The following is a 24252-nucleotide window of genomic DNA, read 5'->3' on the forward strand; positions in this document are numbered from 1 at the left end:
CCATTTACGTACGAGTAAAAATGTGTAAGCAATGTTGGACACTCTAGGAAATATTACATTCTGAATATATGTCAGTAAGTGTCACAATCACACATAAACCTGATTGTTGCAGATAAATATTTAATCTGTATTTTTTTTGCAGAATTGTATTGTTATTCACAAAAGTCTAAACCTGCTGGAAAAGATGAATCGTGTTAAAAGGAATTCCATATAAAAGATAAAGATGATAGCAAGAGAATTGGACCCTGAGAAGAGGGGCATACATAACGTTGGCAGACTTACTGGCAGAATATGACTTAGGTAAAGGGGAGTGGCTCAAATGCCTACAACTGGGTCATGCAGTGAGGAATTACATGAGAGAGGGTGGCGGGTTGGAACTCTCATCACCTCTGGAAGACAGGGTCTTGACTGAGCACATACAGGTCAAAACCGTTTCCCTCTTTTATAAAAAAAAAAAAAGTATAAATAACACCCCAGACCCACTTGGCACACTACGGGTGGCCTGGGAATAAGATATGGGCGCACTGGATGATGAAGAATGGATCCAGGTGCTCCAGGGCCCGAGGGAGTATGCAAGAAGGTCACACTTTAGACTTATACAGCTGAAAGTGCTACATAGAGTGTATTACCCCAGGTCGGTCTTACACCGTATGGGGAGATGCAAACATGCTCTCCGTCACATGGGATGTGGTGCAGGAGGTTCCTTTTACCATCTTATATGGGAATGTCCGATCCTGCAAATATACTGGCAGTCGATCTAAGACAGACAAAATTGTATTTCTAGACACATTGTCCTGGGTGCTGGCCCCTTTACTACTGCATGTGCTCTTAATCGGAGGGGATTTCAATTGCCTTGCCAATACTGATTTAGATTACTCACACACCCCATTCTGAAATTCTCCTGCGGGCCGACTGGTCTGGAAGTTTAATGCCTGGCGAGTTCACTTGGGCCTGCTCAACGGATGGCGACATCGCCACCCTCTGGAGCAAGATTACTCCTTCCATTCGACAGTCCATGGTCTCCATGTGCGCCTGGACTCCTTTTGTTGCTCCCCAGACATGCTCTGGGCTATTTTCCTCTATTGAATATCACGTCTGCACTATCTTGATCATAATCCCCCCCGATGATGGGGCTGCAATGGGACAGGGCATGTACCTGTATTCCTAGTTGGCGGTTAAGGGTGGCGAGCTTGGAGGACCCCATGTTTCATGATTTAATTCGGGAGGGTATTCAGAACTATTTTGCCAAGAACACTGGTACGGCTACCTCCCCACTTGTGAAATGGGACACCTTCAATGTAGTAATTTGGGGACACTGCTTATCCGAATCTGCAGGAATCTTAAAGTCGCTACTGCAGGATATTGTTGTCCATGAACGGGCACTTAGAGATCTGGAACGCCGGCGCCCTGCTCATCCGGAACTGTAGTAGCATCTGCTGGAAGCCAAGGAGAAAGTGGCTGAGCATGTGGGGCAGCACTGCTGCTTCGACCACAAGGTTTACATTGTCAGGGGCACATACGAAGGGGGACAAATATGGCCCATAGCTAGCCTGACTGGCCAATCCCACATGTCACGGATCTCCAGCACTAGGATTGCTCACTCTCAACAATACTCACCTATACACTCAGGGTGATATAAATAACTCTTTGTAGATTACTATTCCCATTTGTGTTCATCTCGACCAGCCCCACAGGATCACATTATCGAGGAGTGGCTTGCCGCTCTACCGAGGTGATGACTGACCCATGAGAATGTGGATACACTGGGAGACGACATCACCGAAGAGGAAATCCGGGCTGAGATCCAACACATGGCTCCATGGGAAGGCAACGGGAACAGATTGTTTACTAATGGAATTTTATGCCATGTGCCAGGACATTCTTGCCCCCTGGCTGTCGGACCTATAAAAGAGCACCCTCACTGCCGGGAAACTGCCCCCCACGTAACGTGAGGCCCTTCTCATTCCTCTTCTCAAACCAGGGAAACCTGTCACAGACGTGTCCGCCTACTGACCCTTGTCCATGCCCAACGTGGACTATAAAATTCTTAGCAGTCTGCTTACACCCCCACCCACTCTCTCACATGTCTGGACTGATCTACCCTGATCAATCCAGGTTTATTGTCCGCTACAGCCATCCAACTACAGGCCCATTAGTTTGATAGATATTACTCAGAAACTAATGAGTCAGATTATCCTAGATAGAATCCAGGGCTGGATAGAGGAGAGTGAGATCCTGAGTCCTCTTCAGGCTGGTTTCAGGATGTGTACTTCGACGGTGGACCAGATTTTCAGACTTCAGGTACTATATTGGAAAACAGTGAGTGTGGAGGGTGGGAGCCTCTACCTCATTTTTGTTGACCTGAGGTCTGCTTTTGACCTGGTACCCAGGGATAAACTGTGGAGGGTCCTGTCTGATCTGGGTTTACCACTGTATCTCCTAGATGTGTTAAAAAGGCGCCATGCTGAAACTTACGCTCAAGTCAGGTGTGGAAAGCATGGAGAGCTGTCAGCCCATTTCCCTGTCAAACATGGTGTGTGCCAGGGGTGCGTTCTGGCCCGATCCTGTTTTGCTTTTATATTAATGGTCTCATTGACCACTTGCTTGAAGTTAGGGACTTGGACGCGCCGAGGCTAGCCACAGGCCGGGTGCCCGCGTTGATGTTCGCGGATGACACTTTGCCGTTGTCCAAAACATCAACGGGCATCCAAAGGGCTTTGGATGGCTTTGCTAATTTCTGTGCTGGGAGGGGTTTGGAAATAAATTTATCAAAAACCAAGTTTATGATATTTAATCCTCCTAGGCAGACTCGCCCTAACCCTGTCCTGGATGGAGTCCCATTGGAGAGGGTAAAGATTTTTGACTATCTGGGCATTACCCTTTCAGAACACATGGATTGGGACACTCAACTAAAAAAGGCTGCGCTCAAGTTAAACCAAGTGGCGGGGGGTATTCAGAAAATGCATAGAGTGTTTGAGTTCAAACCAGCTGCCACAGTCATTGAAATTTATAAATAACAGGCCAGAGCAGCGTTGTTGTACGGGGCAGAATTGTGGGGGCATCAAAAGCCATCTAGCCTGATGAAGGTAGAACACACATTTATGAGGAATATATTGGGTCTACCGATGAGTACTCCGTTGGTTCCTCTTCGTATGGACCTTGGGTTACTCCCCATTGAAGAGGAAGTGGCACTACGACCACTCTTGTACTGTAGACGATTATGGTCAGTCCCATAATTAGTTTCCTATAAAAATGAATTTTAGTGAGGTTTGGGCAGCACTGAATACAAAGAAAATCCCATGGCTAATCCATATTAAGGCAACTATGCTAAAGATCGGGTTGCCGGAACTCTGGGAAAGACCTGATGTAGCCTGCCCAGCGTTAAGTGGGGCGGACTTGCTTTCCCACTACAGGTATTATAATCTATCGTCCTTGCATGCAAGTTCCTCGGTGGGAAGATTAACCATTGAGTTTCTCCAAGAAAAGGAAGGCTACATAAAGGAAGATTTCTTAGATATAGTTTACCCTGCATTAGTGAGAAAGCTATATATACAATTTATGATGGGTAATCTTCCGCTTAGGGTTTTTACCAGCAAATGGGACACGACTAAGGGCACCGTGTGCCCAGCTTGTAATCATAATCTCGAAAATGAAATCCATGTCCTTTTTTCCTGCCCTGCCTACCAGGTTGCAAGGAGACGTTGGGTGCTACCAATTTGTAGAAATTTAGGACTTAGAATCTGTGCTCAAGCTCTTCAAGTCCTAAGATACGATATCCATCCTCCAATTGTTTTGCTGTTTCACGCTTCCTTCATGGAATGTGGCATAAACGTAGGAGTTTTTTAATAACTTGATTGTCCAGGAGGAATATATGTATTGTATGCAATGAACTTCTTCGATAACTTTCTTAATGTTTAATGCGGTTTTAACTGATGAACAATTTGCTAATTTTACAGTTTGAATAATTTGTGTATATATATATGATCTTGACTGTGTGTAGTGTCTAATGGTATATAACCACTTTTATTGTTTTTATGTTGTATTTTTACATGTACTTTTATGGTCCCTGGTCACCGAAATAAAGTTATCGAATGGAATGGACTCTCCCTGATCTCTTTGAGGATAATATAGGTGTGGCGGTCAATGTCATGCTTCAAAGCGTTATGTTCTGAAAAACCTTGCCCCTTTCTGTTGTGGGCTGCATCGTGGTGGCCAAGATGATGGCACTACCTCTTCTCCTGTACTCCTTTGCGGTGCTCCCTCTAGTGATCCCACAAACCACGTGAGATGAACTAGACTCTATCCTTATATGGAACAAAGGTTGCTGTGGATTGGCCTTAACAGAATTGCAACTGCAGATGGGAGGCTGAACGCATCTAACTTCTATTTATATTACTTAGCAGCCAAATTGCAGTGGTGAACAGGCTGGTTTCCTGGATGGGATGCTCTGGGATTGTTACGCTTACCAGGGCTCCCTGATTCATAACAAGTTTGGGTCATGATGCTCAACCAAAGGTGACTCACTCATATGTGGCGCCATGACCTAATAGTCCTCCGGTCATGTTGGATATGTGTTCTTACTAGGGCGCATGGGATATCAACATAATCCATAAATTTGCCGCTGTGGGCATCATTTACCCAACTGAAGGGTCGCTTGTTGGAATGGGAGATGGAGAAGTTGGACACAGTGGGTGCACTGTGTCCTGTTGGTGTACTGCGGCTATTCGAAAACCTATCTGCCGACTATGGTATTCCAGTGGGACAATTTCTACTGTATGGAACGCTGACGGCGTCTATGCACATAATATGGGGCCGAATTGGTGTGGAACCCAAACCTCTTCCCAGCTGTCACTTCCTCTGTAACACCTCCAACGTCCGTCGTCTGGTCTCGGGCCTTTATGTTCCCCCCTCGTGGTGCTACGGGGACGATGGGAGGAAGACTTGGGAGGCCCCATTTCTTATGGGGACTAGGCGAATATGTGGAAAATGGCGCTTACAAATTCACGCAAAGCTGGCTTTAAACTAATTCATTACTATGACCTCCACTGAGCATATCTCAAGCCTTTGCAGCTTAGTATAAATTTTCCCCTTACCTAAACTGATTGACCGCGCTGCAGAGTTGTCACAAGAGATATCCTCCATATGCTATGGGGATGCCCCCATTTAACCCATTATTGGTCTGAGGTTGAGCGTTTTCTGCCCAAAGCCACTGACCACACTTTAACCTCTTCACTCCAATTTTGCCTCCTGGTTATCTATCCTCCTCTTGCCAAACCAACCGTTTCATTGACCTGGCCTTATTACTGGCCAACCTAAGATTACTATGATGTGAAGAATGCTGAGGGTCCCAGAGTTGAAAGTTTTCAACCAGAAGTAATACGTTGGGCAATATGGGAGGGTATCGCTTTGCTGTCGAGGCCCACAATTTCAGGCATCCCTTGGAAGAGGAGGCGGCTTGGGATGTAATTCTGGCAGTTTTTCGGGGTGAAGGGACTGAGTGCGAAGATGAATCCACTGACTGATGGTCCCCCTAGACGCGCCCTTCCTATTAGGCTCTCTGTTCTCTGATATTCGAGTTCCTGACGCTTCGTGAGGTGCCCCTATATCATTACTGCAATTACATGTTGAGCCCTGCTACTTTCACATAATATTCTTTAAGAAATTATAATTTATACCACTATGGCCTGATAACTTTGGGATTTTCCAGAGGGTGGAAAATGGAGGAGGGGGCGGGGGGGGGGGGGGGGGGGGGGTTAGAGATACTGCGGGAGGGGGGTTTTGGGTTTGAGTGTTTGATCACTTTTTATTAGTTTATTCAAATGTGCTAGCTCCATATGTCATGATACACACAGCTATAACACTAACAACATTCTTGCTCATATACATATGCCTTGGATTGTTGTTATAATGTCATATATATGCTTCGTACCTCACATTTTTTCATTTTTGACTCTTTATGTTCCTTTTATTTGTACTGATAAATGCTTGGGAGCATTAGAACATAACTTACAAATTGAAAGTGCTGCTATATTTCAATTCAATAAAATTCTGTTTAAATATTATTTTTTAATAATTGTTTTAAATTAATTTACAATATTATTTAATATCAAGGTTCAAGGTTCAAATAATCTTTATTCAGTCAGCAGAATAACCATTAAAAAAGAGCACATATTAAAAACAAGTACAAACAGATCACACAAATCAGTATCACAAATTTCAGTTCCCAAAATATACATCATCATTGGCCTTCTATATCATCATAGCTGGATTATGAGGCATATTTTTTCCTTAAACTCATCGCCTGGGTACTAAAATGTAACACTTCAAAACAGATTGTTGAGGACTCACAACGTTGTAGAACTAGTAAATCCATTTGATGCGTTTTAAGAAATGTTCCAGAAATAATTGGACATAAAAAACAGGTTCTAAAAACAGAGAATAAAGTGCAAAAAAAACATTTTGTGCTTAGTGAACTGTATGGACACTCCGTCACATGAACAACAGGGTAAAGAAGCAGACCAAGTCCCAGTAAGAAGAAAAGCCACTAAAATTATTCATATTTACTCGAAGGTGAGTTAAATAGAATCTTTGTTCTGGTGCCTTTATCTATGATAGATAGGGCGCCATGCTTTCACAGGTTGGCAATGAAATATATGAATGGACAGTAACCATATCAAACCTTTCTCAAATTTAATCTGATCTATGTGGGCATGATATGTGTCCTTTACAGAGTCCTTCGTGTGTGAGCTAATCTCACTAGTATCCTCGAAGAAACTAGATAATACCAGGTCTTGAAGGGTGTTTTTAATACACTTAATCCATGGGATACCCAACGTATTAGTCTGTTGCAGGCAATACTCCACTATACCCTGAGTGAAACTTAACTCCAGGGTGAACCAAATATTAACCCACAGCAAGATGGGTGCCAAGCACACCGTATCTTCTAAAAACATCTAGACCCACTTCTCTGTGAGTGATAAAACTTGATGCGGATCTGTGGAGTCCTAACAACCTTGTTAAAAACGTATTTTATGCTGCCTGAAGGGTCCTTACAGATGTATGCCCCCACACTCCAGCACCATATGTGCACACAGACTGACATTTACTTCTATATAGCATGGTCAGTTTTTGGGAGGTTTATGTCCCAAAGGTTTCGCAAATCTGACAGAGATTCATATACCGCCTCCATTGAATGGGCCTTTTGGGTAATTAAACAAATTATGCAATCTCAGACTGGCACTAATGCTGAAGTAACTAAGTAACAAAAATTCAGTGTTTTCATTGTGGGTGTATTCCCACTAAAACACTTCTTTGAATGGGTTGTCTTTGGCCCACATGTTAAAATATAGGATTTCTCATTATTTATCTTAAGATTCCGCCCCTGGATAAAACTATAAAACCCACAAAAAAGTGCTTGCAGACAATAAGCAGTGCAGGCCAAAAGAACAGCATCTTCTGAGTATAGTAACACAGGACCTGAACACGAACCATAAAAAAGAAATAAAAAAGGCTCCAAAATACAACCTTGTCTCAACCTATGTGTAACTTGGATAGGGGGAGTCTGTTTGCCTGCCTGAGAATAACAACCTCTCATATTCGTGTTTTGATTTAGACTTTTTAGCATACTCAATCAAGATAAATCCACTTCTGCATGTCCCATACTGTCCCGCAATTTATTTCTGTCCACTAAGTTGAAGGCACAGGAGAAGTCCATGAAAGCCATATGTACCTCTCCTGGCCTTGACGTATTTACCCAACATTAAGGAAAGATTAAAAGCTTGTTCAGTGGTGCCCAATCCCAGGCTACAAACTTCCCCAAAAATGACCCTACCAAAGATTTTCCCAAACGAATCTAGCAGTGCAATCTAGTCTCATTTTTTAGGTCTCGCCTGATCGAGCGCTTGCGCTGTCTGTCTGAGACATTTAGTCAGGGGCTTTTCGAAGTGCTACCAAAGGCTGCTTTTCCCGGCCACCAGCTTGCGATTACGCGCACAAGCGCGCGCGCGCCTCACTCCGCCCCTCCAATGCAGCGTGCTTTGATCCACCCCTCCCCGACCACTTAGAGCATCCCAGCGATCGTGATCGCTTTCACGGACGCGTCGAGTTGTTTAGCTGTCTTCCTCTCCCCTGTGTTTTTGGCTCGTCCGTATGCTTCTCCCCATTGCCTCCGCTCCTCGCGTGCGGTTTCAAGATATTTGCCTTCCACTGAGATTTTCTTTAGGGCAGCTTTACTTTTTTCCGGGCGTCCTCACTTTGTTACTTCTAGAACCCTTTTCTACAAGCATGAGTACAGATAACAATATCGTGCCCAGTGCCAGTTTTCAATGTCCTCTGAATACCAGTATGTCCAGGGCGCCAGCTTAAAAATAGCCCCCTACTCGACCATTATTTTTCTTCGTCTCATGTACACTCCAGACTTTCTTAAAGTCCATTTTTTATTGTCTCCTGTATACGACTCACTTTCTTAATATACAAAATAATAACATTCTCGCTGTTCTCACATCTGGTATTTGCAAATGCCTCCCTGCTCCTCTCATCCCTTTTTACTTATTTAACTTTTTACCCTTTTTTTGGAGGGCCCAAAAGCTGCAAGTTGTTACCAAGGAATTACACTTACTAATTATACTTTCACTGGCTTTGATTCCTTTTTTTAAATATACACCTAGGGTGGACGCCTGCCATCTTTGAGTGATAAATAAAAAACTTGGCTGCTCCATCCTGCTGTATGTGCACACATGGGTCGTGATTCAAGTGCATACATAGGAGATTTCATGCTGAGGAGACAATAAGCTCCTGCGTCTTGCCAGCCAAGTAAAATTGAAGGGCTTGCTTGGGTTGGCATCCATTGTGCAAGTCCCTATATCTTATAGAAGGATAACTGGATAACTACCCCCCAACTCCCCCCACCCCCCTGCTCCTATTTCTACAAAAGCTCTGCTTCTTGAAGTGTTTTCTCGAATGTTCGTGCAACATGGTCTGCGTTTCCGCTAAAAGTGTTTTGAGGCTCATCTGGGTGTTGCATGCCGTACTAATGAAACTATTGTCAACAGATGGATTGTACAAAGTGCAGAGTTTGAAATACCATCCCAATTAGCATAATATTGCGTGTTCTGACACTCCAGCGCTGTGCTGGTGAGAAACCTGCAGTGTATTGATTGCTGAAGGTAGAACCTTGAAAAGCCCCCTCCAAGACCTGGTTGCGCGCCCTCCTTTCCTCCGCAGCCTGTGCGTCGCCTTTCACAGCGCCCCTTAAGTCTTTCACCTCACGCACCCTGAACGTGGGCCTTTGACTGTTCAGAAAAGAAGTCTTAATTAACGCATCCCATCATGCTAGTAAACCTCCTAAGACTTCCGGGAAAGGAAGATATTAAAAAACTGCAAGCACAAAGTAGTGATTAAAGGGAGTGTCACTCTACAGAGCATTTGTAAACCATTAACCCGCCTCCTTATGGTTTACTCTGTGTAAACTGATGCGATTGGTGCGAAAGGTTGCTTGCCAGAATATAGAGCACAAAAATATCCGGCAGCAAAAACATTGTAGCCAGAAAATCGACTACGCAAATATTGGCAACATGTAACATTCCATGTCCTGGAAGTATGCCAAGAATTAAATAATTCAATTCAAGAATATGCGGTATACGTTATTACATTCAAGAAAAAGCTAAAGACAACGTTTGACTGGCCTTTAAACCTCAACAGTCTTGGAATCCACAAAGACACTGTATAGCCAAATATACATTTTGTACTATTGGTTGGCCTCCGGGAAGTCAAGTGGTTCTCAGTTTAAATATATTTTTAAATGTTCTTGTAAGAGCATACAGATTCGGAAATTTTAAATTCTAGTAAACTGCATATATGCAATTGTGGCTGTCATTTTAAAAGAGAATCTTTTCATCATTACAATTGTTTGCAATTTCCCCATTAAATCTATTGTGCGTTTGGTGGCATCGCTTCACAAAGCGGACTCTGTTGCACAGAGCCCGTCATCTTCCCAAATGTAACTTTTTCAAACTTTTATGCCAACATTTGCTTTGGGTTTATTCTAAAAATGTAGACTTTCAATGTTCGATTTATTGGCATTCAACAGGAAATGCACGGAAGCCCATGTATGGACCTATTGTAAATTCAACATTCTTTGTGTGCGGTTACTTTCCTCAATTATGTGGCAGTGCTTGTGTATGTTACAGTCAATAAAATGTTTTTTTCCCCCTGGTGCTTATTTTGCTACAGTTCGTAATAAAAGAGAACATGTTTAACCCGAGAGCTTTTTGTTTCTGCTGAGAACTAGACAGGGACACGATTCGTGTTTTAAACCACCTAGTGGTCAAATCTACTTTAAGTTAATATTGACGTGTTAAATGTAACCATTCTGCAATAGGAAATAGTACATGCTATACGATTGGAAATATGAAATATTTTAGACATGAACCCCTATTTTCTTGTTTTCTCTGCTAATATTTAAAATGTGCAATGCAATTAAATTTGAATTTGCCGAACATATGAATATGCCATTTGCGCAGTCGCTCTAGGTTTTATAGCACCATCTTACCCTGAGGTTCCCTTTTAAAGGTAAGATTTTGTTTTCTATAGCATAGATCTATAGAGGACATGATCATTGTTTCAGGCGAGAAGAAGTTACTGGATAACACATAAATGCAAATGAAGTCCCCGAGCGTCTATGAAAACAACAATGAAGTAATGTTTTGAATATATTTGTTAAACAAGTATTGGCATAACTAATAGGTTTCGCCTTTGGGACATTATAAGTGGTTAGCCATGCAACAGTTGATGTTGTTGCATAAGGACATTGTGCTGCATAACTAAATACTTATAAGGTCCCAAAAGCGTGACCTATTAGCTATGCCAATGCTTGTTGTATGTAGGGGCTGCAACTGACTGCCTCCACAACTTAATCGTCCCCCCAATTAATATAGACCTGAAAACATTTGTAAGCAAAGGGGCTCAGAATTCTAAATTATGTTTAAAAATCTCTGCTGGTACTCCGTCTGGTCCTGCTCTGGCTCACACTGACAAGTTGTAGCCCTTTGAGGAGTTATCCCCTCCATTTTGCATTTCATTCATCCTGCGGGGATCTTCGCATTTGAAGACATGCATCGCGGTTACACCCATACGAGCCATACCTGGCTACTGACAGATTTACACCGTGTATTACTGTAGCTCTTTCCTTGACGTCCAAGACCTTCACTAAGGTTTCCCTTTTATCCGATTTTCTTTCCACGCTAGTGGCGAACCTGCAATAGTCTCGAGCCCTGCTCGATCGGAATTATCACAGGCAGAACGACTATCCACTTCACATTTGACTTTCTACACAGCCCTGAGGAGTCGCGGAAAAACTTTTCCATGTGCGACGTAACACGTGTCGGCTGGCTTGCTTAAGAAATTAAAAGAGACTAAACCTTTTTATACAACAAAGAAATGTTTGTGTATTTCTGACAGCTTTGCTTTGAGATTCATATGTGTCTACATTCAGGTACAATTATTTTTTGTTGTGTGCATTGGGGATTTGTTTTGTTTCTACAGTGCGGTGGTTTTTTCCATCACACACTCGGGGGGTTAAATGGCTTATCCCCTCACTCAATAGCACCACACCCTAATCTTTCTTTGATCTACATCATTTGCGTCAACAGTTAGCAGAGCGCCTAGCAAATTTCCCCTAACAGAAAAACCCTTACGTAGCACATTCCTTTTTGGCGGTAGTAACTTTATTAGTGTCGTTTGTGAATAGTAATGGGCTTACTCTTTTGTAGGTGGTTGTCTGTCCCTCTATAATCCCCTCTTTAGTAATCCCTAATCCCCTCCTTTCTCCTTTCCAAAACACTTCCATTTTGTAGTAAGTATGCCTCTTTTTCCGGCCTCTTCCCATTGATCCCTTCTACATTTACCGATAAGTAGTAAATTTGCATGTGTGATGTTCTCTTCATGGAAAAGATAGGAGAGGTGGAAGTGGAAGTGGAGAGTCACATTTGTTAGTTTGTGAACTGCATTTTGTAGTAAGTAGTACTACTACTTTACGTACTACAAATTGAACTCTATGAATCAGGCCCAAAAAGTGTAGGTCTCTGCATACAGAGTATTTTCACAAAACATTTAAATGTGAAAAACAACCCTGTGGAATGCATGCCAAATATGTGTTTTAAAACTTTATTTTTTAGGTTTAATAGCTTGGAACTCAACGGGTACACAAGAACAAAAATAAACATATTGAAAGTTAAGCAATCTTTTTTTATCTCCACGTTAATACTGTCATCTGGTTTGTTTACATTCTAATGGCTGACTATGATATCAAATATGGAGACTGCAGTGTGGCAACAGCATTCTCAGCCTACAACACTTCTCTTGGTGGAATGTAGATAGGCGCATGCTGTGTAAATACTTTTCAACAGTTTAAAATAACTGCTGGCGACCATTTATTTTAACATGTTTTTGGACAATATTGCTTTAAATAACCAACCTACAATGCCTTCTGCTGACGTCTAAACTAAAACTTAATAATTGTAATTTCTTTACCTTACTTTTCACAAATATATGTTATCAAGCGTGACAAATACACCAGAAACGCCTCCAGTAATAAAATGCAACCTCTACATTGTGAAAAAAACAATTGCATAGTTACATCAAGTGTCTCAAGGTGTGCTCAAAGTCTCTCAAAATTGTCACCATATTTATAAAATGGTATTAAAGTAGCTGACATGAAAAGTTATATTACTGATGCATGCGAATTAACAACCCACACACCTCAAGGATACAAGATAAAAAACTGAGACAAGCTGCCTCGAATTCATCATATTCCCATAAAATATGCCAATTTCTATAAACCCAAGAAGCTTCTTGCATCTGGAATGGTAGCCCATGGGTCGTCTACTTCCGAGAATGTATTAAGTCTGAAATTAAGAAAATGCCCACAAAATTAAGGGCAAAAGCGCTTGCACAATTTTGACTATGGTACCTGGTCAAGGGGCTCTAATGAATTAAGACTACTAAGTATGTTTTCCCAACAAAAAGCCTCACTCGTTTCAATAGAGTATTGCTTAACTCTGTTCTTTATCAAACTTTTGAAGTCAGATTTCAACTGTTCTTGGGTCATCATAATAATGTGGACGCTCTTATGAGTCCAACCATTATCTATATATGTAGAACAGATACTCCCCCTCCTCCTGCAATTTTTTTCAGAATGAAAAAACCTGTTCAGCACCCAAAGAAGAAAGTTAACTGGGAACCTAGGTCAAACTGCATTAGGTACCTTGTATAGTCTGGACTGCTAGCACATCACAAGACATCAGTCGAATGTCTAGCCTAATCATCTCACTACTTGATACCTACTTCTGCAACTTCAAAACCTTTTTCCAGAGCCAATTATAAAACCTAAAAACTACACCTGGACTGCAAGAACCACGTTATGGTCCAGTATGCCAAAGCAGAGTCAAGTTTCTCCTTGAATGGTACACGGTACTGTGGGCTCTCGTGATTCATAATAACATTCCCTAGCAAGCAGCTTATCCTCTTTCCACATTACTTTGTTGTCAATAATCAAACGCCCATGTACATAAATTTGAAAATTTGCCAGGACAATCGATCCCCAATCTCCACCTGAACTATGTAGGAATCTTGCCACAACTGTGTAGAAATCTTCCCGAAGATCATCATTTGTGATCTGCTGGGGTTAATATGGATGGGGTTCACCCTAGTCAAGGGAAGGCTATTTATTGTTCCACTCGTTACATCAGCCAGGGTCTGCAACTACAATGCTAACCTACGCCGTCTGAGTTAAAGAACACTGTAAAGTCAAGAAGTGTAAATTAAAATGAACAGGCAAGCACACACACTTGCTTAACTCTGAAGTGAATAAGTCTCCGTTTAACCCACTGCTGCATGCACACAATCTGTCTGCACTGTCATTCCATTAAGAAGCAGAAAAGCCCCAGAGAACCACCTCCCTCCACACAAATACCTTACTCCACAATAAACAGCTGCATAACGGAAGTCTATTTGGCCACGGGCTGTGTTCAAACATGGCTCCCTTGGTGTTCCATTGCCTTAAGTACGAAAACAGTGCTAAGGGGAGTGTTGCGTGTGACGAAACTTCGGTAAAACTACATGTCTAATGCGGTCACCAACAGAGCTCACAACTGAACGTTAGAAACAATTAGGCAAGCAGATATAAACACACAACATATGCTGTGCAGTCATGTGTTTTCTTTTCATTTCTCAAGGTTACGGTTAATTGACAGAATCCCACACAATAAAAATAACAGAATACGCGATCAAGGCTAGTTAACAAGCAAAGGCGGGTGTTTCTAGATTGCATCACGTCTGAGAAACCAGGCACACACAAGGGGAACTTTGACCTTCCAAAACAAAAATGTTATGAATTTAGGTAATCATTTGCCTTCGTGATTAGCATATACACCGTACAGTGCAAGAGAGTAAACAAAACGCTGGGCAAAAAAGCTTCAAGGCGCACACATCCGTCCAACATCTTAAAAGGTAAAAGTTTATCATGTAGAGCAGAACGCAGCGAATAAAATAACATTTCAACAACTAACGTACAGTTCTAAGCACCTGTCAGAGCACTGCCCAATGTACTTTAATGCTTTCCACGCGAACCACTAAGATCTCTCTGCTCAAACTCACCCCACATGTTATCGCAACAGCAGAAATCTCTGGCAAGCCACAAACCAATGTATTCTCAGCAGCAGCTCTTCAGTTAGAAGCATACAATAGCACTATATTTCTAACATCTCAACAGTCTAAAACCTTATTTAAAAAGTAAAAATATACGTTACAGCCAAGGGTGTATGCTCGCGGAGACGGACTGCGAGCGAGCTGGCACTCCCCACTGTCAGCGGTACGTGGTGAATCAGAAAGGAACTGACTCAAGCACAGCACGAAGCTGCGCTGACGTCAATGTGCAGCTTGTTTGGAGTTTAACATTTCCATTTGCCTGCTGTAACATGATTCCAGGAAATCCAGTGACGTCAGCATTTTCAACACAATTAGCTTGGAATAAACCATTTTTACGGGGAGGCGATAGCGAGCAGGCTTTCGACAATTCCACCACAAGGCACTGCTTACCTTTTAGGTTTCGATACATTATTACGATGTTACTTTAAAATCTCAAAAGTCATTGCGGAACTCGCTCTGGAATCCGAGCAGCTCTGTAGTTTGCATCAGCAACAGGCTCTGATTGCACAAAGTTCATTGAATTAATGTGTGCTCCATTCACAGAGTATTATCGGCGTTGCATAGTATGCTGCGCAAACAACATTACCACCAGAGTTCGGCAATCCAAGCAAAGAAAGGACACCAGACAATAAATACATCATTATACAGCAATGTTTTATATTCTGGACGCTGCTAAAAAAGCAGAAAAAACATAACTAAACATTATTATAAAATAGCTCAGCGAAGACAGACGTAAATGGCGCCCTGCCTTCTTCGCTCACTTTTACAGCTGCATTCGCCATAATAACAAACCCTGAACTCTCCCAGTCCCCAGTTTCAAACAAACGGCTCCAAACCAGTCATCACCTAAAGGGTTAGTTTTAATGCTGACCTCATAGTGACATCACTGCTCGTGCTGCTAACGTGAGCGATGACTGGGGCAGTTGCTGGCAGACAACTGATAATTACTGTGTGCAAATCACAAAGCACGTTTGCGATGACTAATATAATTTACTGAGGGCGTGTTTTACAAAAACGTTTTCAGTGATGAAACTGCATTGAAACTGCATTGAAACAAGCATTGGCAAGGACAAATAGTTTGGCACTGACTGCAGGCGCAGTGGTTATTTTATTATTTTTGATAGCAAGGAAATGCCACGAAATTAAAAGAAGAAAATATGCTGCTACCTAAACGTGGCCGCTACATGTCACCACATAACCAGGCTCTGAGATCATAGGAGCTAACAAGTCACTTAAACACTTTGTACCAGCAACGTGATTAATAGGATCTGGGAAGTGCAGGCAAAATAAACTAAACAGCTGTTTTTAAATTTGAACCCGTTTTGTCACTGAAGAAAAAGAGAATATTTTAACTACCTCATGGAGTATGCTGATGTGGAAGTAAGCACGATGAAGTAATTTTTACCTAGGTATACGTATGAATGTTTTTGAAAAATAGTAGTGTGGTGAAACAGCCAAGTCTAAAATGATATTCAAAAAGAGAATTATCGTGCTTTTTAGAGATTCTGCACATACACAGTACTATGCGCAGGAAAACAGGACCTCAGAGTATAGGGGTTATACCTTCCTACCACCTTAGTGCCCCAAATCCCAAAACCGACTAGCTATAGGGTCTCATTCGTTCTCCTACATAATCACAAAGCTACAAATGATAAGACAACCCAGAACACAACACTCCCGACTCTCTCATGAATCGTGGTAGCGAGACATACCCTTTCCCTCACTCACTCGTACTTGTCCACAATAATAATTGTCAGTCACTGTATAGTTCAAAATGTTTATTTTAACTATCATGCTCTAAATGCAGTACACGAGTCACTACCAGCAGCAACATGCATAAACCTAGAACAGTAAGCATTGTTACAATACCATAGAATATGAAGAGGGATGTCATTATATACAGACAGTGGAATAAAGGACTATAAGGCCTAACCACCCTCCCCTTGGTAAGTTAAGGTTTATTATATAAAGGAAGATCTCTGGGCTTTGTCAGCAGACCCCATACCTTAAAGCCTAAATGGTAGCTTTACATCATAGGAACAGCATAGCTCTTCTCCAAGGAAAGGTTTCCCTCCAAGTGTGTGTGAACAACATGCATTCCCATAATATCAAAGCACGAGCTACCCAGCAGTGCAGCATGTTTTGTCTAGGTAATAGAGACTGACCAGAACAGAATAACAAGGGGGATGTTTATCAACATTGCACATCGTGTTCAGACAAAACTCCAGGAACACCAGAGAACACAGAAAGCAGACCGTTCTCATGTGAAAGGCACAAACAGAGTCTTGCAAAATAAAGTCATGTAGTAATGTGCGCAAAAGCAGCATCATGGCAGGAGAGCTCATGCTAACTTGGCAATGTGGAGAACGACCCTAACGCCATATAACACATGGATGATGCTGATGTGGACGCAAGCACAATGAAGTAATTTTACCTATGTATACATATATGAATGTTTTTGAAAAATAGTAGTGTGGTGAAAAAGCCAAGTCTAAAACGATACTGAAAAAGAGAATTATCGTGCTTTTAAGAGATGGATTCTGCCACTTTACAGAACAGTGCATGCTTGGCAACCTTTTTGATTTAGGCCAGTGTTCTCCAAAGTCGGTCCTGGAGAGCAGGATCCATGCAAGAGTTTACCGATGCCCTCTTGGTCCCCAAACAACAAGCTAGCTTGGCCACAATCCTACAAGATTCTGATGGTCCCATCTGTGTCAGCTATCCCTGGAAGCAGCGACCAATATTCGCACTATTAGTCTGGCTCCTCACCCGTTTCCTCCTCAGAGATGGATGTGTAATCTTTTTTTGTTTTCCAGCTTTCTGCCCCTTGATATATCCATCGCAGACTCTCAGCTATAGGTAAGTCCTCCCTCTTACAGTCACTCACTTTTGTTTTCCATTCTCTGTTATATTTAGACCAGTTTTCCCACCCATTTCTGAAGTCATTTAGCGTGTGCAGCTTGTTGTTTTCACCCTTCTAGGTCTCTTACATTGCAGGCATTACTAGACTCAATTCCGTTTCTGTGTTGGTTTTCAGGGGATCCTGGGGACTAGTTAAAACTACTCCATCCAGGAGCTCGTAATCTGCTGTTGGGAATCAAAAAACCTCAGCATGGTTATGAATGTGTACCCTTACCTGAGTGCCTAATTGTACTGTTGCCTGGATCGCTAACGCTGATTTTATTGTTGTAGCCAAACACGGATCATGCGTGTGCGCCTAGTTCTAGGCTTGACTCACGCATTGCGGACTCCTAGGCCTGAGAGGGATGCCCATGCGTTAGCTGCATAGTGGTAGAAGGTTCCTGCTTTCATCAGGAGTTATAAAGTACACAAAAAAGTTATGGAATTACTCAGGGATCCTGTGCATACTGTGTCACTGGAACCAAGCTGTACTTGGCTGATGAGCATATAACTAGGGTGAAACCAGTCCTGGGTTGCCTGTGTTCTGGTCTAGTGAAGACATGGCTTGGCAGTTTGCGCTGGACTATTCGTATTGGAGTAGGGTTAAGACAGATTTGCATACAGCTGAGTCCAAACTGAGGTGGCATAGTGGGTCAAAACTGAGGTGGCATAGTGGGTCCAAATTGAGGTGGCATAGTGTGCAAAATTACAATGGATTGGGGGCGGCCTCAAGTGATTACCAGAGGCTGAGATTAATTTAAGCATTCCACCCATCACTGTTTTGTTTATTCACCAGGAGCTCAGCAGAACAAGTGCGGGGGTGGTAGCATACCATCTAGTGATCAGTACAAGTGACCAGGCCCTTCTTAACCTGTGTCACTGGAGTGAGGCCTACTGCTCACTCAGCATTTGTAAACTTCTGCTGCTGTGTGCTTAACTCACCTTTGGCCTACATCAGTGCTGCGCAGCACAAGAGCAGTTACTGCGCTGGATATATGTGTTCCTGGAAACCTACAGTACAGGGATAGAGCAGAGCACTTTCTGATTTATTGAACCTTTCCTTCCTTGAGTGCAAGGGGGAGAAGTTGTGCTGAGGAGAAGAGGAGCAGCACAGAGCTTGAAACCACTCTAGCCATTCTAGCCATGGGGCAGCTGAGCTAACGAGCCACCAAGTCGCTAGCCTTCAAAGCCAAAGCCCTGAAGCCACTAGCCTGAGCCAAGAGCCCCAAATCAAGAACAGTGAGCGGGCCTCCACCCCAAGACGCCACCTGCGGTTCTGATTGTGCGTAGGGAGCTGTGTATCTTTCGGCCACCTTACGACTCACTCAGCAAACTGTACCCTTTCTTGCGGTACCTCCGCCTCTTTCTTGGGCACAGGCGGAGGGAAGCTGAGCCTTAGGGAGATTCAGGGGGCCTTGAGGCTGGGAAGCGGGGAGGGGCGGAGGTGAGGAGTATCAGCAAGGCTGTGCAGGGCTGGGTTGACAACTTGGCGACTTGGAGGAGCAGATTAGGGAAGGAGTAGACCAGGGGCAGCCCTACTGTAGGCGTTAGGCCTCGGTTCCGCTGGAGGCCCAAGGCAGAGTTTCACAGAAAAGGGCAACTTAGAGATGGGTGTGGCTTGGGTCCCTGGTCTTGCTGGCCACCTGCCCAGTCTACTTGAAAACCTGTTTCCTCAGCATCATCCTCCGCCATCGTCATACAACGTGCATATCAATGTGCCTCCCACTTAAGCACAAAAGTAGCGAGCTTAAACTAGCAAGCACAAGGTACAAGGCAGAAAACACAGAAGTCCAACGAGTGATTCAAATAGAACTGCAGAAAGCTTTTGTCACAGCGAATATGCCCCTGAGATAGACTGTGGCCTTTCAGAGTACAGCGGCTTCGGCATTCAACAATCTATAATCAGCAATCAAGAACTATTCAAAATAAACAAAGCATCTTCTCCGATTACAATTTTAGATAAACTAATAATGATCAATAACCATCTCAATGATCTCAAGTACACAATGCTAGTCAGTCATAATAACTTTATTTCGCCACTGCATGTGGCATAAAAAGTTTTTTAAAAGAAGACAATCAATCAATTACATTTTAAAATATTAAAAATAACAAATCTCATATAAAAGGGTTAGAAAGTATAATTAAAATCGTACAAACAGTAAAATAAATCTCATCAAGACATTTGTCATTTACATTACACCTCTCTCTATGTAAACATACAATAATCCATGAGAGTTAATTTTCTTCTTATGGCGGACAGGAAGAATGAGACTATACAATAACAGACAAAGAGATGTGACAATAATTGAAGATAACACAATGCTGGGCGACATTGGCTAAAATTTAGTTTACACGATTGTTAAAATATATCTTTTCCTTTCGTCCACGTATAAATTACAGAAGAACATGACATGGAAGTCGTTATGGGGGGATTGATAATCGCATGGACAAAGTGGCAGTGCATTAATAGATTATATATTAGCATATTGCAGACAGAATCGCAGTAGGACATATCTGTGTTGATAATTAGAAACTGATGTTAAATATGAAAACGTAGAATCGTCTATACTCTGTGTTAGGAGGTACTGATTAACCATAAACATTTTGCGATTCTTCTCCCATCTATCTCTGCTCAGTCTATCCAATAATTTAGATTTCAGTTCTGTTCTTGGAAATGCCACGCATAATACGGGGTCTGTAAATAGCTCTCCAAGGGTGATGGGTGATGGCTTCCTAATTGGACTGGATATATTTAACCACCGTATTTTAAGTGCCCTTTCTAATTCCAGGCACTCTTTTACAATGTCCCTGGTTAGGTTGAGGTTCAAATTCCTCATCAAGGTTGTATATTCCCGTATAAGCTTTTAGAGTGCATTGCCGGTACACAATGCAATTCCACGCATACACTGAGTAGAGGCCAAGCCAAAAAACAGATAAAGGCTCTACAACATCCTTAACTTTCCCTCATATACTTCTACACAAGCCTCCCTTCTGCATCCTCACCCCCACCTTTAAGCAGGATGAGACAAATAAGAGAACGGACAAAGCTTCAAAGGGCAGGGAATAGGACAACAAGGCTCAATGCCACAAAGTCTTCATTGAAAAACTGCAGGAAATGTACTTCCATAAAATCCGGCAGCACAACCAGTATAATCAGGGAAATGAAGGCCTACATGACACCTGGAAAGGTGCAATACAGTAATGGTGACGCAACTCACACAGATGAAATTACAATATGCTTACACAGCTCGCCAATAGTACTGCCCTTTGAAACTAACAAAATGCAACAAGCACACCTAGAGCTCTCTGGGTCATGGCCTATTTCGACCAGATTTGGGAGCTACAGAACAACAAAGGCTGAAATTCATTGGGAAAAATCAGATTCAAATCTTAATCTCAGCTCTTCAGTCCACTCACCAACTCAACTCAACTTTAAATATAACTATAACTCTGAGCTTCAACTAGGTAGGGACAATAAAGAAAAACCTCTCACTTAAGGCAGAACAGTGATTAATAACTGGGCCGACTCCAATCACACAGACCGGGTCACCACCCAAAATAGAAGACCGTGATCAAGCCACAAAAGAAAAGCAAACACCTCAATAACATTCAACCTTTAGGACAATTATCTCAGTGCCCTTTGAAGAGGCACATAGCACCTCCGAGTCCTCAGCTACAGCCTCTTAAGTTAGCACATTGAGCTCTATGGCCACACTATTGACTACTATAGTGGAAGCCCTGAATCTGTAGTCCTTTAAGATGGAGCTACAAATCGACATTCTCTCAAGAATTACAACACAGCTGCAAGGTTTTAATGAAAAGGTGTTTTGCCCCATGACAAGTCACTCCCTCCACTGCACACTGTTTCTGTGGAGACATCATTGAGAAATTGGGTACACTACCTAGCATCCTACGTACAATGATCACTGCTTGAATGCAGATTGAAAAAGAAATTAGGCTAAACGCAACGGCCCATATTCCTTCAAATCAGGGCCTGGACAAATATGTCCCCAATCCCCATAGTACACATGAAACATGCATTGTTAGCTCTTCTGACATTCAGACACCCAATCCAGCTGGCTTGTCATCAAGCTCACCTACCAAAATGGCAGAAGATAAGCCCCCAATGTAGCTGCTACCACTATCAATACCCACCAGCTTAGTGGTTATGGCACCAAATACCCGGAAGAGGAGTCTTGCCCGAATTGGCCAAACTCGAAGAACACCAAGGTTTTGGTGAATAACCTAGCATTACAGGAATTGCATATTTTACAGAAGTGCTCTGGCGACTGTAAAAAAAAGAGACTGTAAAAACTCTTTAAAAGGACAAAAGCAAACCTAATAGTAATATTGCAACATTTTTCACCGTCAAAACAGAGAAGCCTACCGTATCAGGAGATAAAACCCTGAAGAAGGTCTCCAAAGGCTTATGGAAGGATAACCAACTTCCAAGCTACACAACCAAATCCGACAACACACCATGGGTTTCCAACCAATAGTGCATTTCTCCACCTACTCTGTGCGATCACAAGCAACACTTTGCTCTGTGGCTGAAAAAGTGAGCTTTATCCACAATCTTGACAATCTCTTCTAAATGGATAAATCATATAGCAATGACGTCTGCTTAACTGGAGCCAAGGGTAAGGAGAACGTTGATGGTCCTCAAGATGGGCAGCCCACCAATCCATTACTTGCATCAAAACACACAAGCTATGGTCGCTAAAATACAATGCAACTTAACACCAGTAAATGGAGCTTCTTGGACACATGAGTAAAGAAAATGAGAAAAGACCCCACAGGTTCCAGGGAACAGGGTACTTAACCGCATCGCTGCGGCAGCTTTTCCCGCTGTGTGCGGCACATTTTGAAAAGCAGCTTTACCTGACGAGCTCAGCTCGTCATCCACACACGACCACCGTGGCTATTGACGAGCTGAGCTCGTCATCAGCAGCGAAGGGGTTAAGACAATACAAAGTCAAAGGGCTATCCCTGGAAGGGTTGGTGTGACGGAATATTACCACCTAATTTACAGTGTTCCTATCTCACTGATTCACAACATGTACTCAAATTATTGCTCAAATCACTGGTCACAAACTAGTTTATAACATTCACAGTCTTTTTTATTTAAGAACATATTTGTTAAAATTTCAGTATAGAGTCAATTGGATTCTACTGAAAACATTTGGCCTAAAAACATCTCATAATGTAAAACAGATTATTAAAAAAAATGGTAAAATTACATTTGTACAGCATATTAAATAAAGAGAAAATACATTCTATAAATCATCCAAAAAATCATACAGTAAATAACAGGTAAATAGACAAAAGAAACCCCCTACTATGAATAGAGCACCTATTGCTGCTACAGATTATCTGATTCAATAGCCTTTACATAAATTCATTCGGATTTCCAGTATTACAATATGCAAAATATCTAGAATCTCCTGGGCTTGAATTCTATTTTGAAAAAAAGGCGTCGACGCGTTTCGGTGTTGGAACCCGTGGATGTGGTCACACCTTCATCAGGACAGATTAAATTTGCTTGGGGTCGTCAGGTTCATTTGACCGGTATCCTTTCTGTATGTTAGAAAAGTATCAGTCAAAATATTTTAATGTTTATATAATAACACCATAGTCTAGCATCACTATCAACAGTCTAGCATATAAATATAACAATTTATACAATGGATGAGTGCATTGGGACATTAGTTTCTCCACCGGTGCTAGTATATTTCATCATTCTGGCAAAGGTTCCATCTTGTTTATATATCTTGTGTTCCTAATTGCCTATAGGGTCTGTATCTTATTGAACATGTTAGGTTGTTGGTCCCTCCGTTACAATGTAGTCAGTAACCAGCTCTAACTATATCAATCATACCACTCCCTCGTGTGTACTGACCTTTCAGTTTAGGATTATAGTTCTTCCAGTCTTGGTATTGGTCAATTTCCACATACAGCCAAACACTGGGGATAACTGGTCAAATATTTGGTGGACTTGCTGTTAGATCTAATGGCGGAATAGATAAGTGTATGGGTAAGACTTGGTATGGAGTCCTATCGCCTAATTTTTATGTGTATATATGCGGAGAGGTATTTCATATTACCATTTTTCTTAAAGCGGGATTGTATGAGTAGGTTTTTTCATTCGTTTCTTTTTTCTTTTTTCTTCATCAATTGGAAACGGGTTTAAAAGCTCTGGTTGGTATCAATCCTCTGTTTCATTTTACGGCCCCTAGTATAAATCGATATAAGAGAACTCCTTGCATTATATTCCTTATTTTAAGCCTATGTACTCCCTAGACAATAAATCTCTTTTATACGTTACCTCGTATTATTCAAGGTACTTCGTTCCCCGTGGTTTCCCTCTGCTGATGGACCACCAATCGCGTCTTGATAACGATTGTAGGAACTTGATTTGTTCTGTGGGGGAAGTGAATTATGTCGTTTACCATATTCGAAAGCCACTTTTACCTCTGATCTAATATCACACTTCCGTCCTGCTGTTCTTTTAGTGGTCCCGGTTCTACTACAGCGTATGTCTATCGAAATTTTCTCATTAGCGCGATGAATATTTGTATATTAGAGTGCCTCCCCTCCCTCAGCATTTATTTACATCGGGGACTGCCCTGTCTCTCCATTGTATGGGCC

At 42.2% G+C, this 24252-nt stretch overlaps 1 protein-coding gene across 6 annotated transcripts in view; it reads right to left on the reverse strand.

Annotated features, from left to right (window-relative positions):
• CREM (cAMP responsive element modulator) overlaps positions 1-24252 on the reverse strand; it is a 791294-nt gene that overhangs the window by 29652 nt on the left and 737390 nt on the right. The window contains exon 1 of one of the 6 annotated variants that reach the window (XM_086941529.1): positions 16709-16758. The exons of 2 other annotated variants lie outside the window; for them this stretch is intronic. Coding sequence is in view for 1 of the 4 variants with exons in the window: in XM_086941527.1 (XP_086797653.1) it covers positions 14653-14659 (7 nt within the window). In the remaining 3 variants the exon portion in view is untranslated. Of the gene's footprint in view, positions 1-14652; positions 14965-15574; positions 15594-16708; positions 16759-24252 lie in introns of those variants that run through there. 3 more of the 6 variants (XM_086941530.1, XM_086941528.1, XM_086941527.1) reach the window with 3 other exon arrangements.

This window comes from Lissotriton vulgaris, chromosome 10 (genome assembly GCF_964263255.1).
Source record: "Lissotriton vulgaris chromosome 10, aLisVul1.2, whole genome shotgun sequence".
In the NCBI taxonomy this organism is placed as follows: Eukaryota; Metazoa; Chordata; class Amphibia; order Caudata; family Salamandridae; genus Lissotriton; species Lissotriton vulgaris.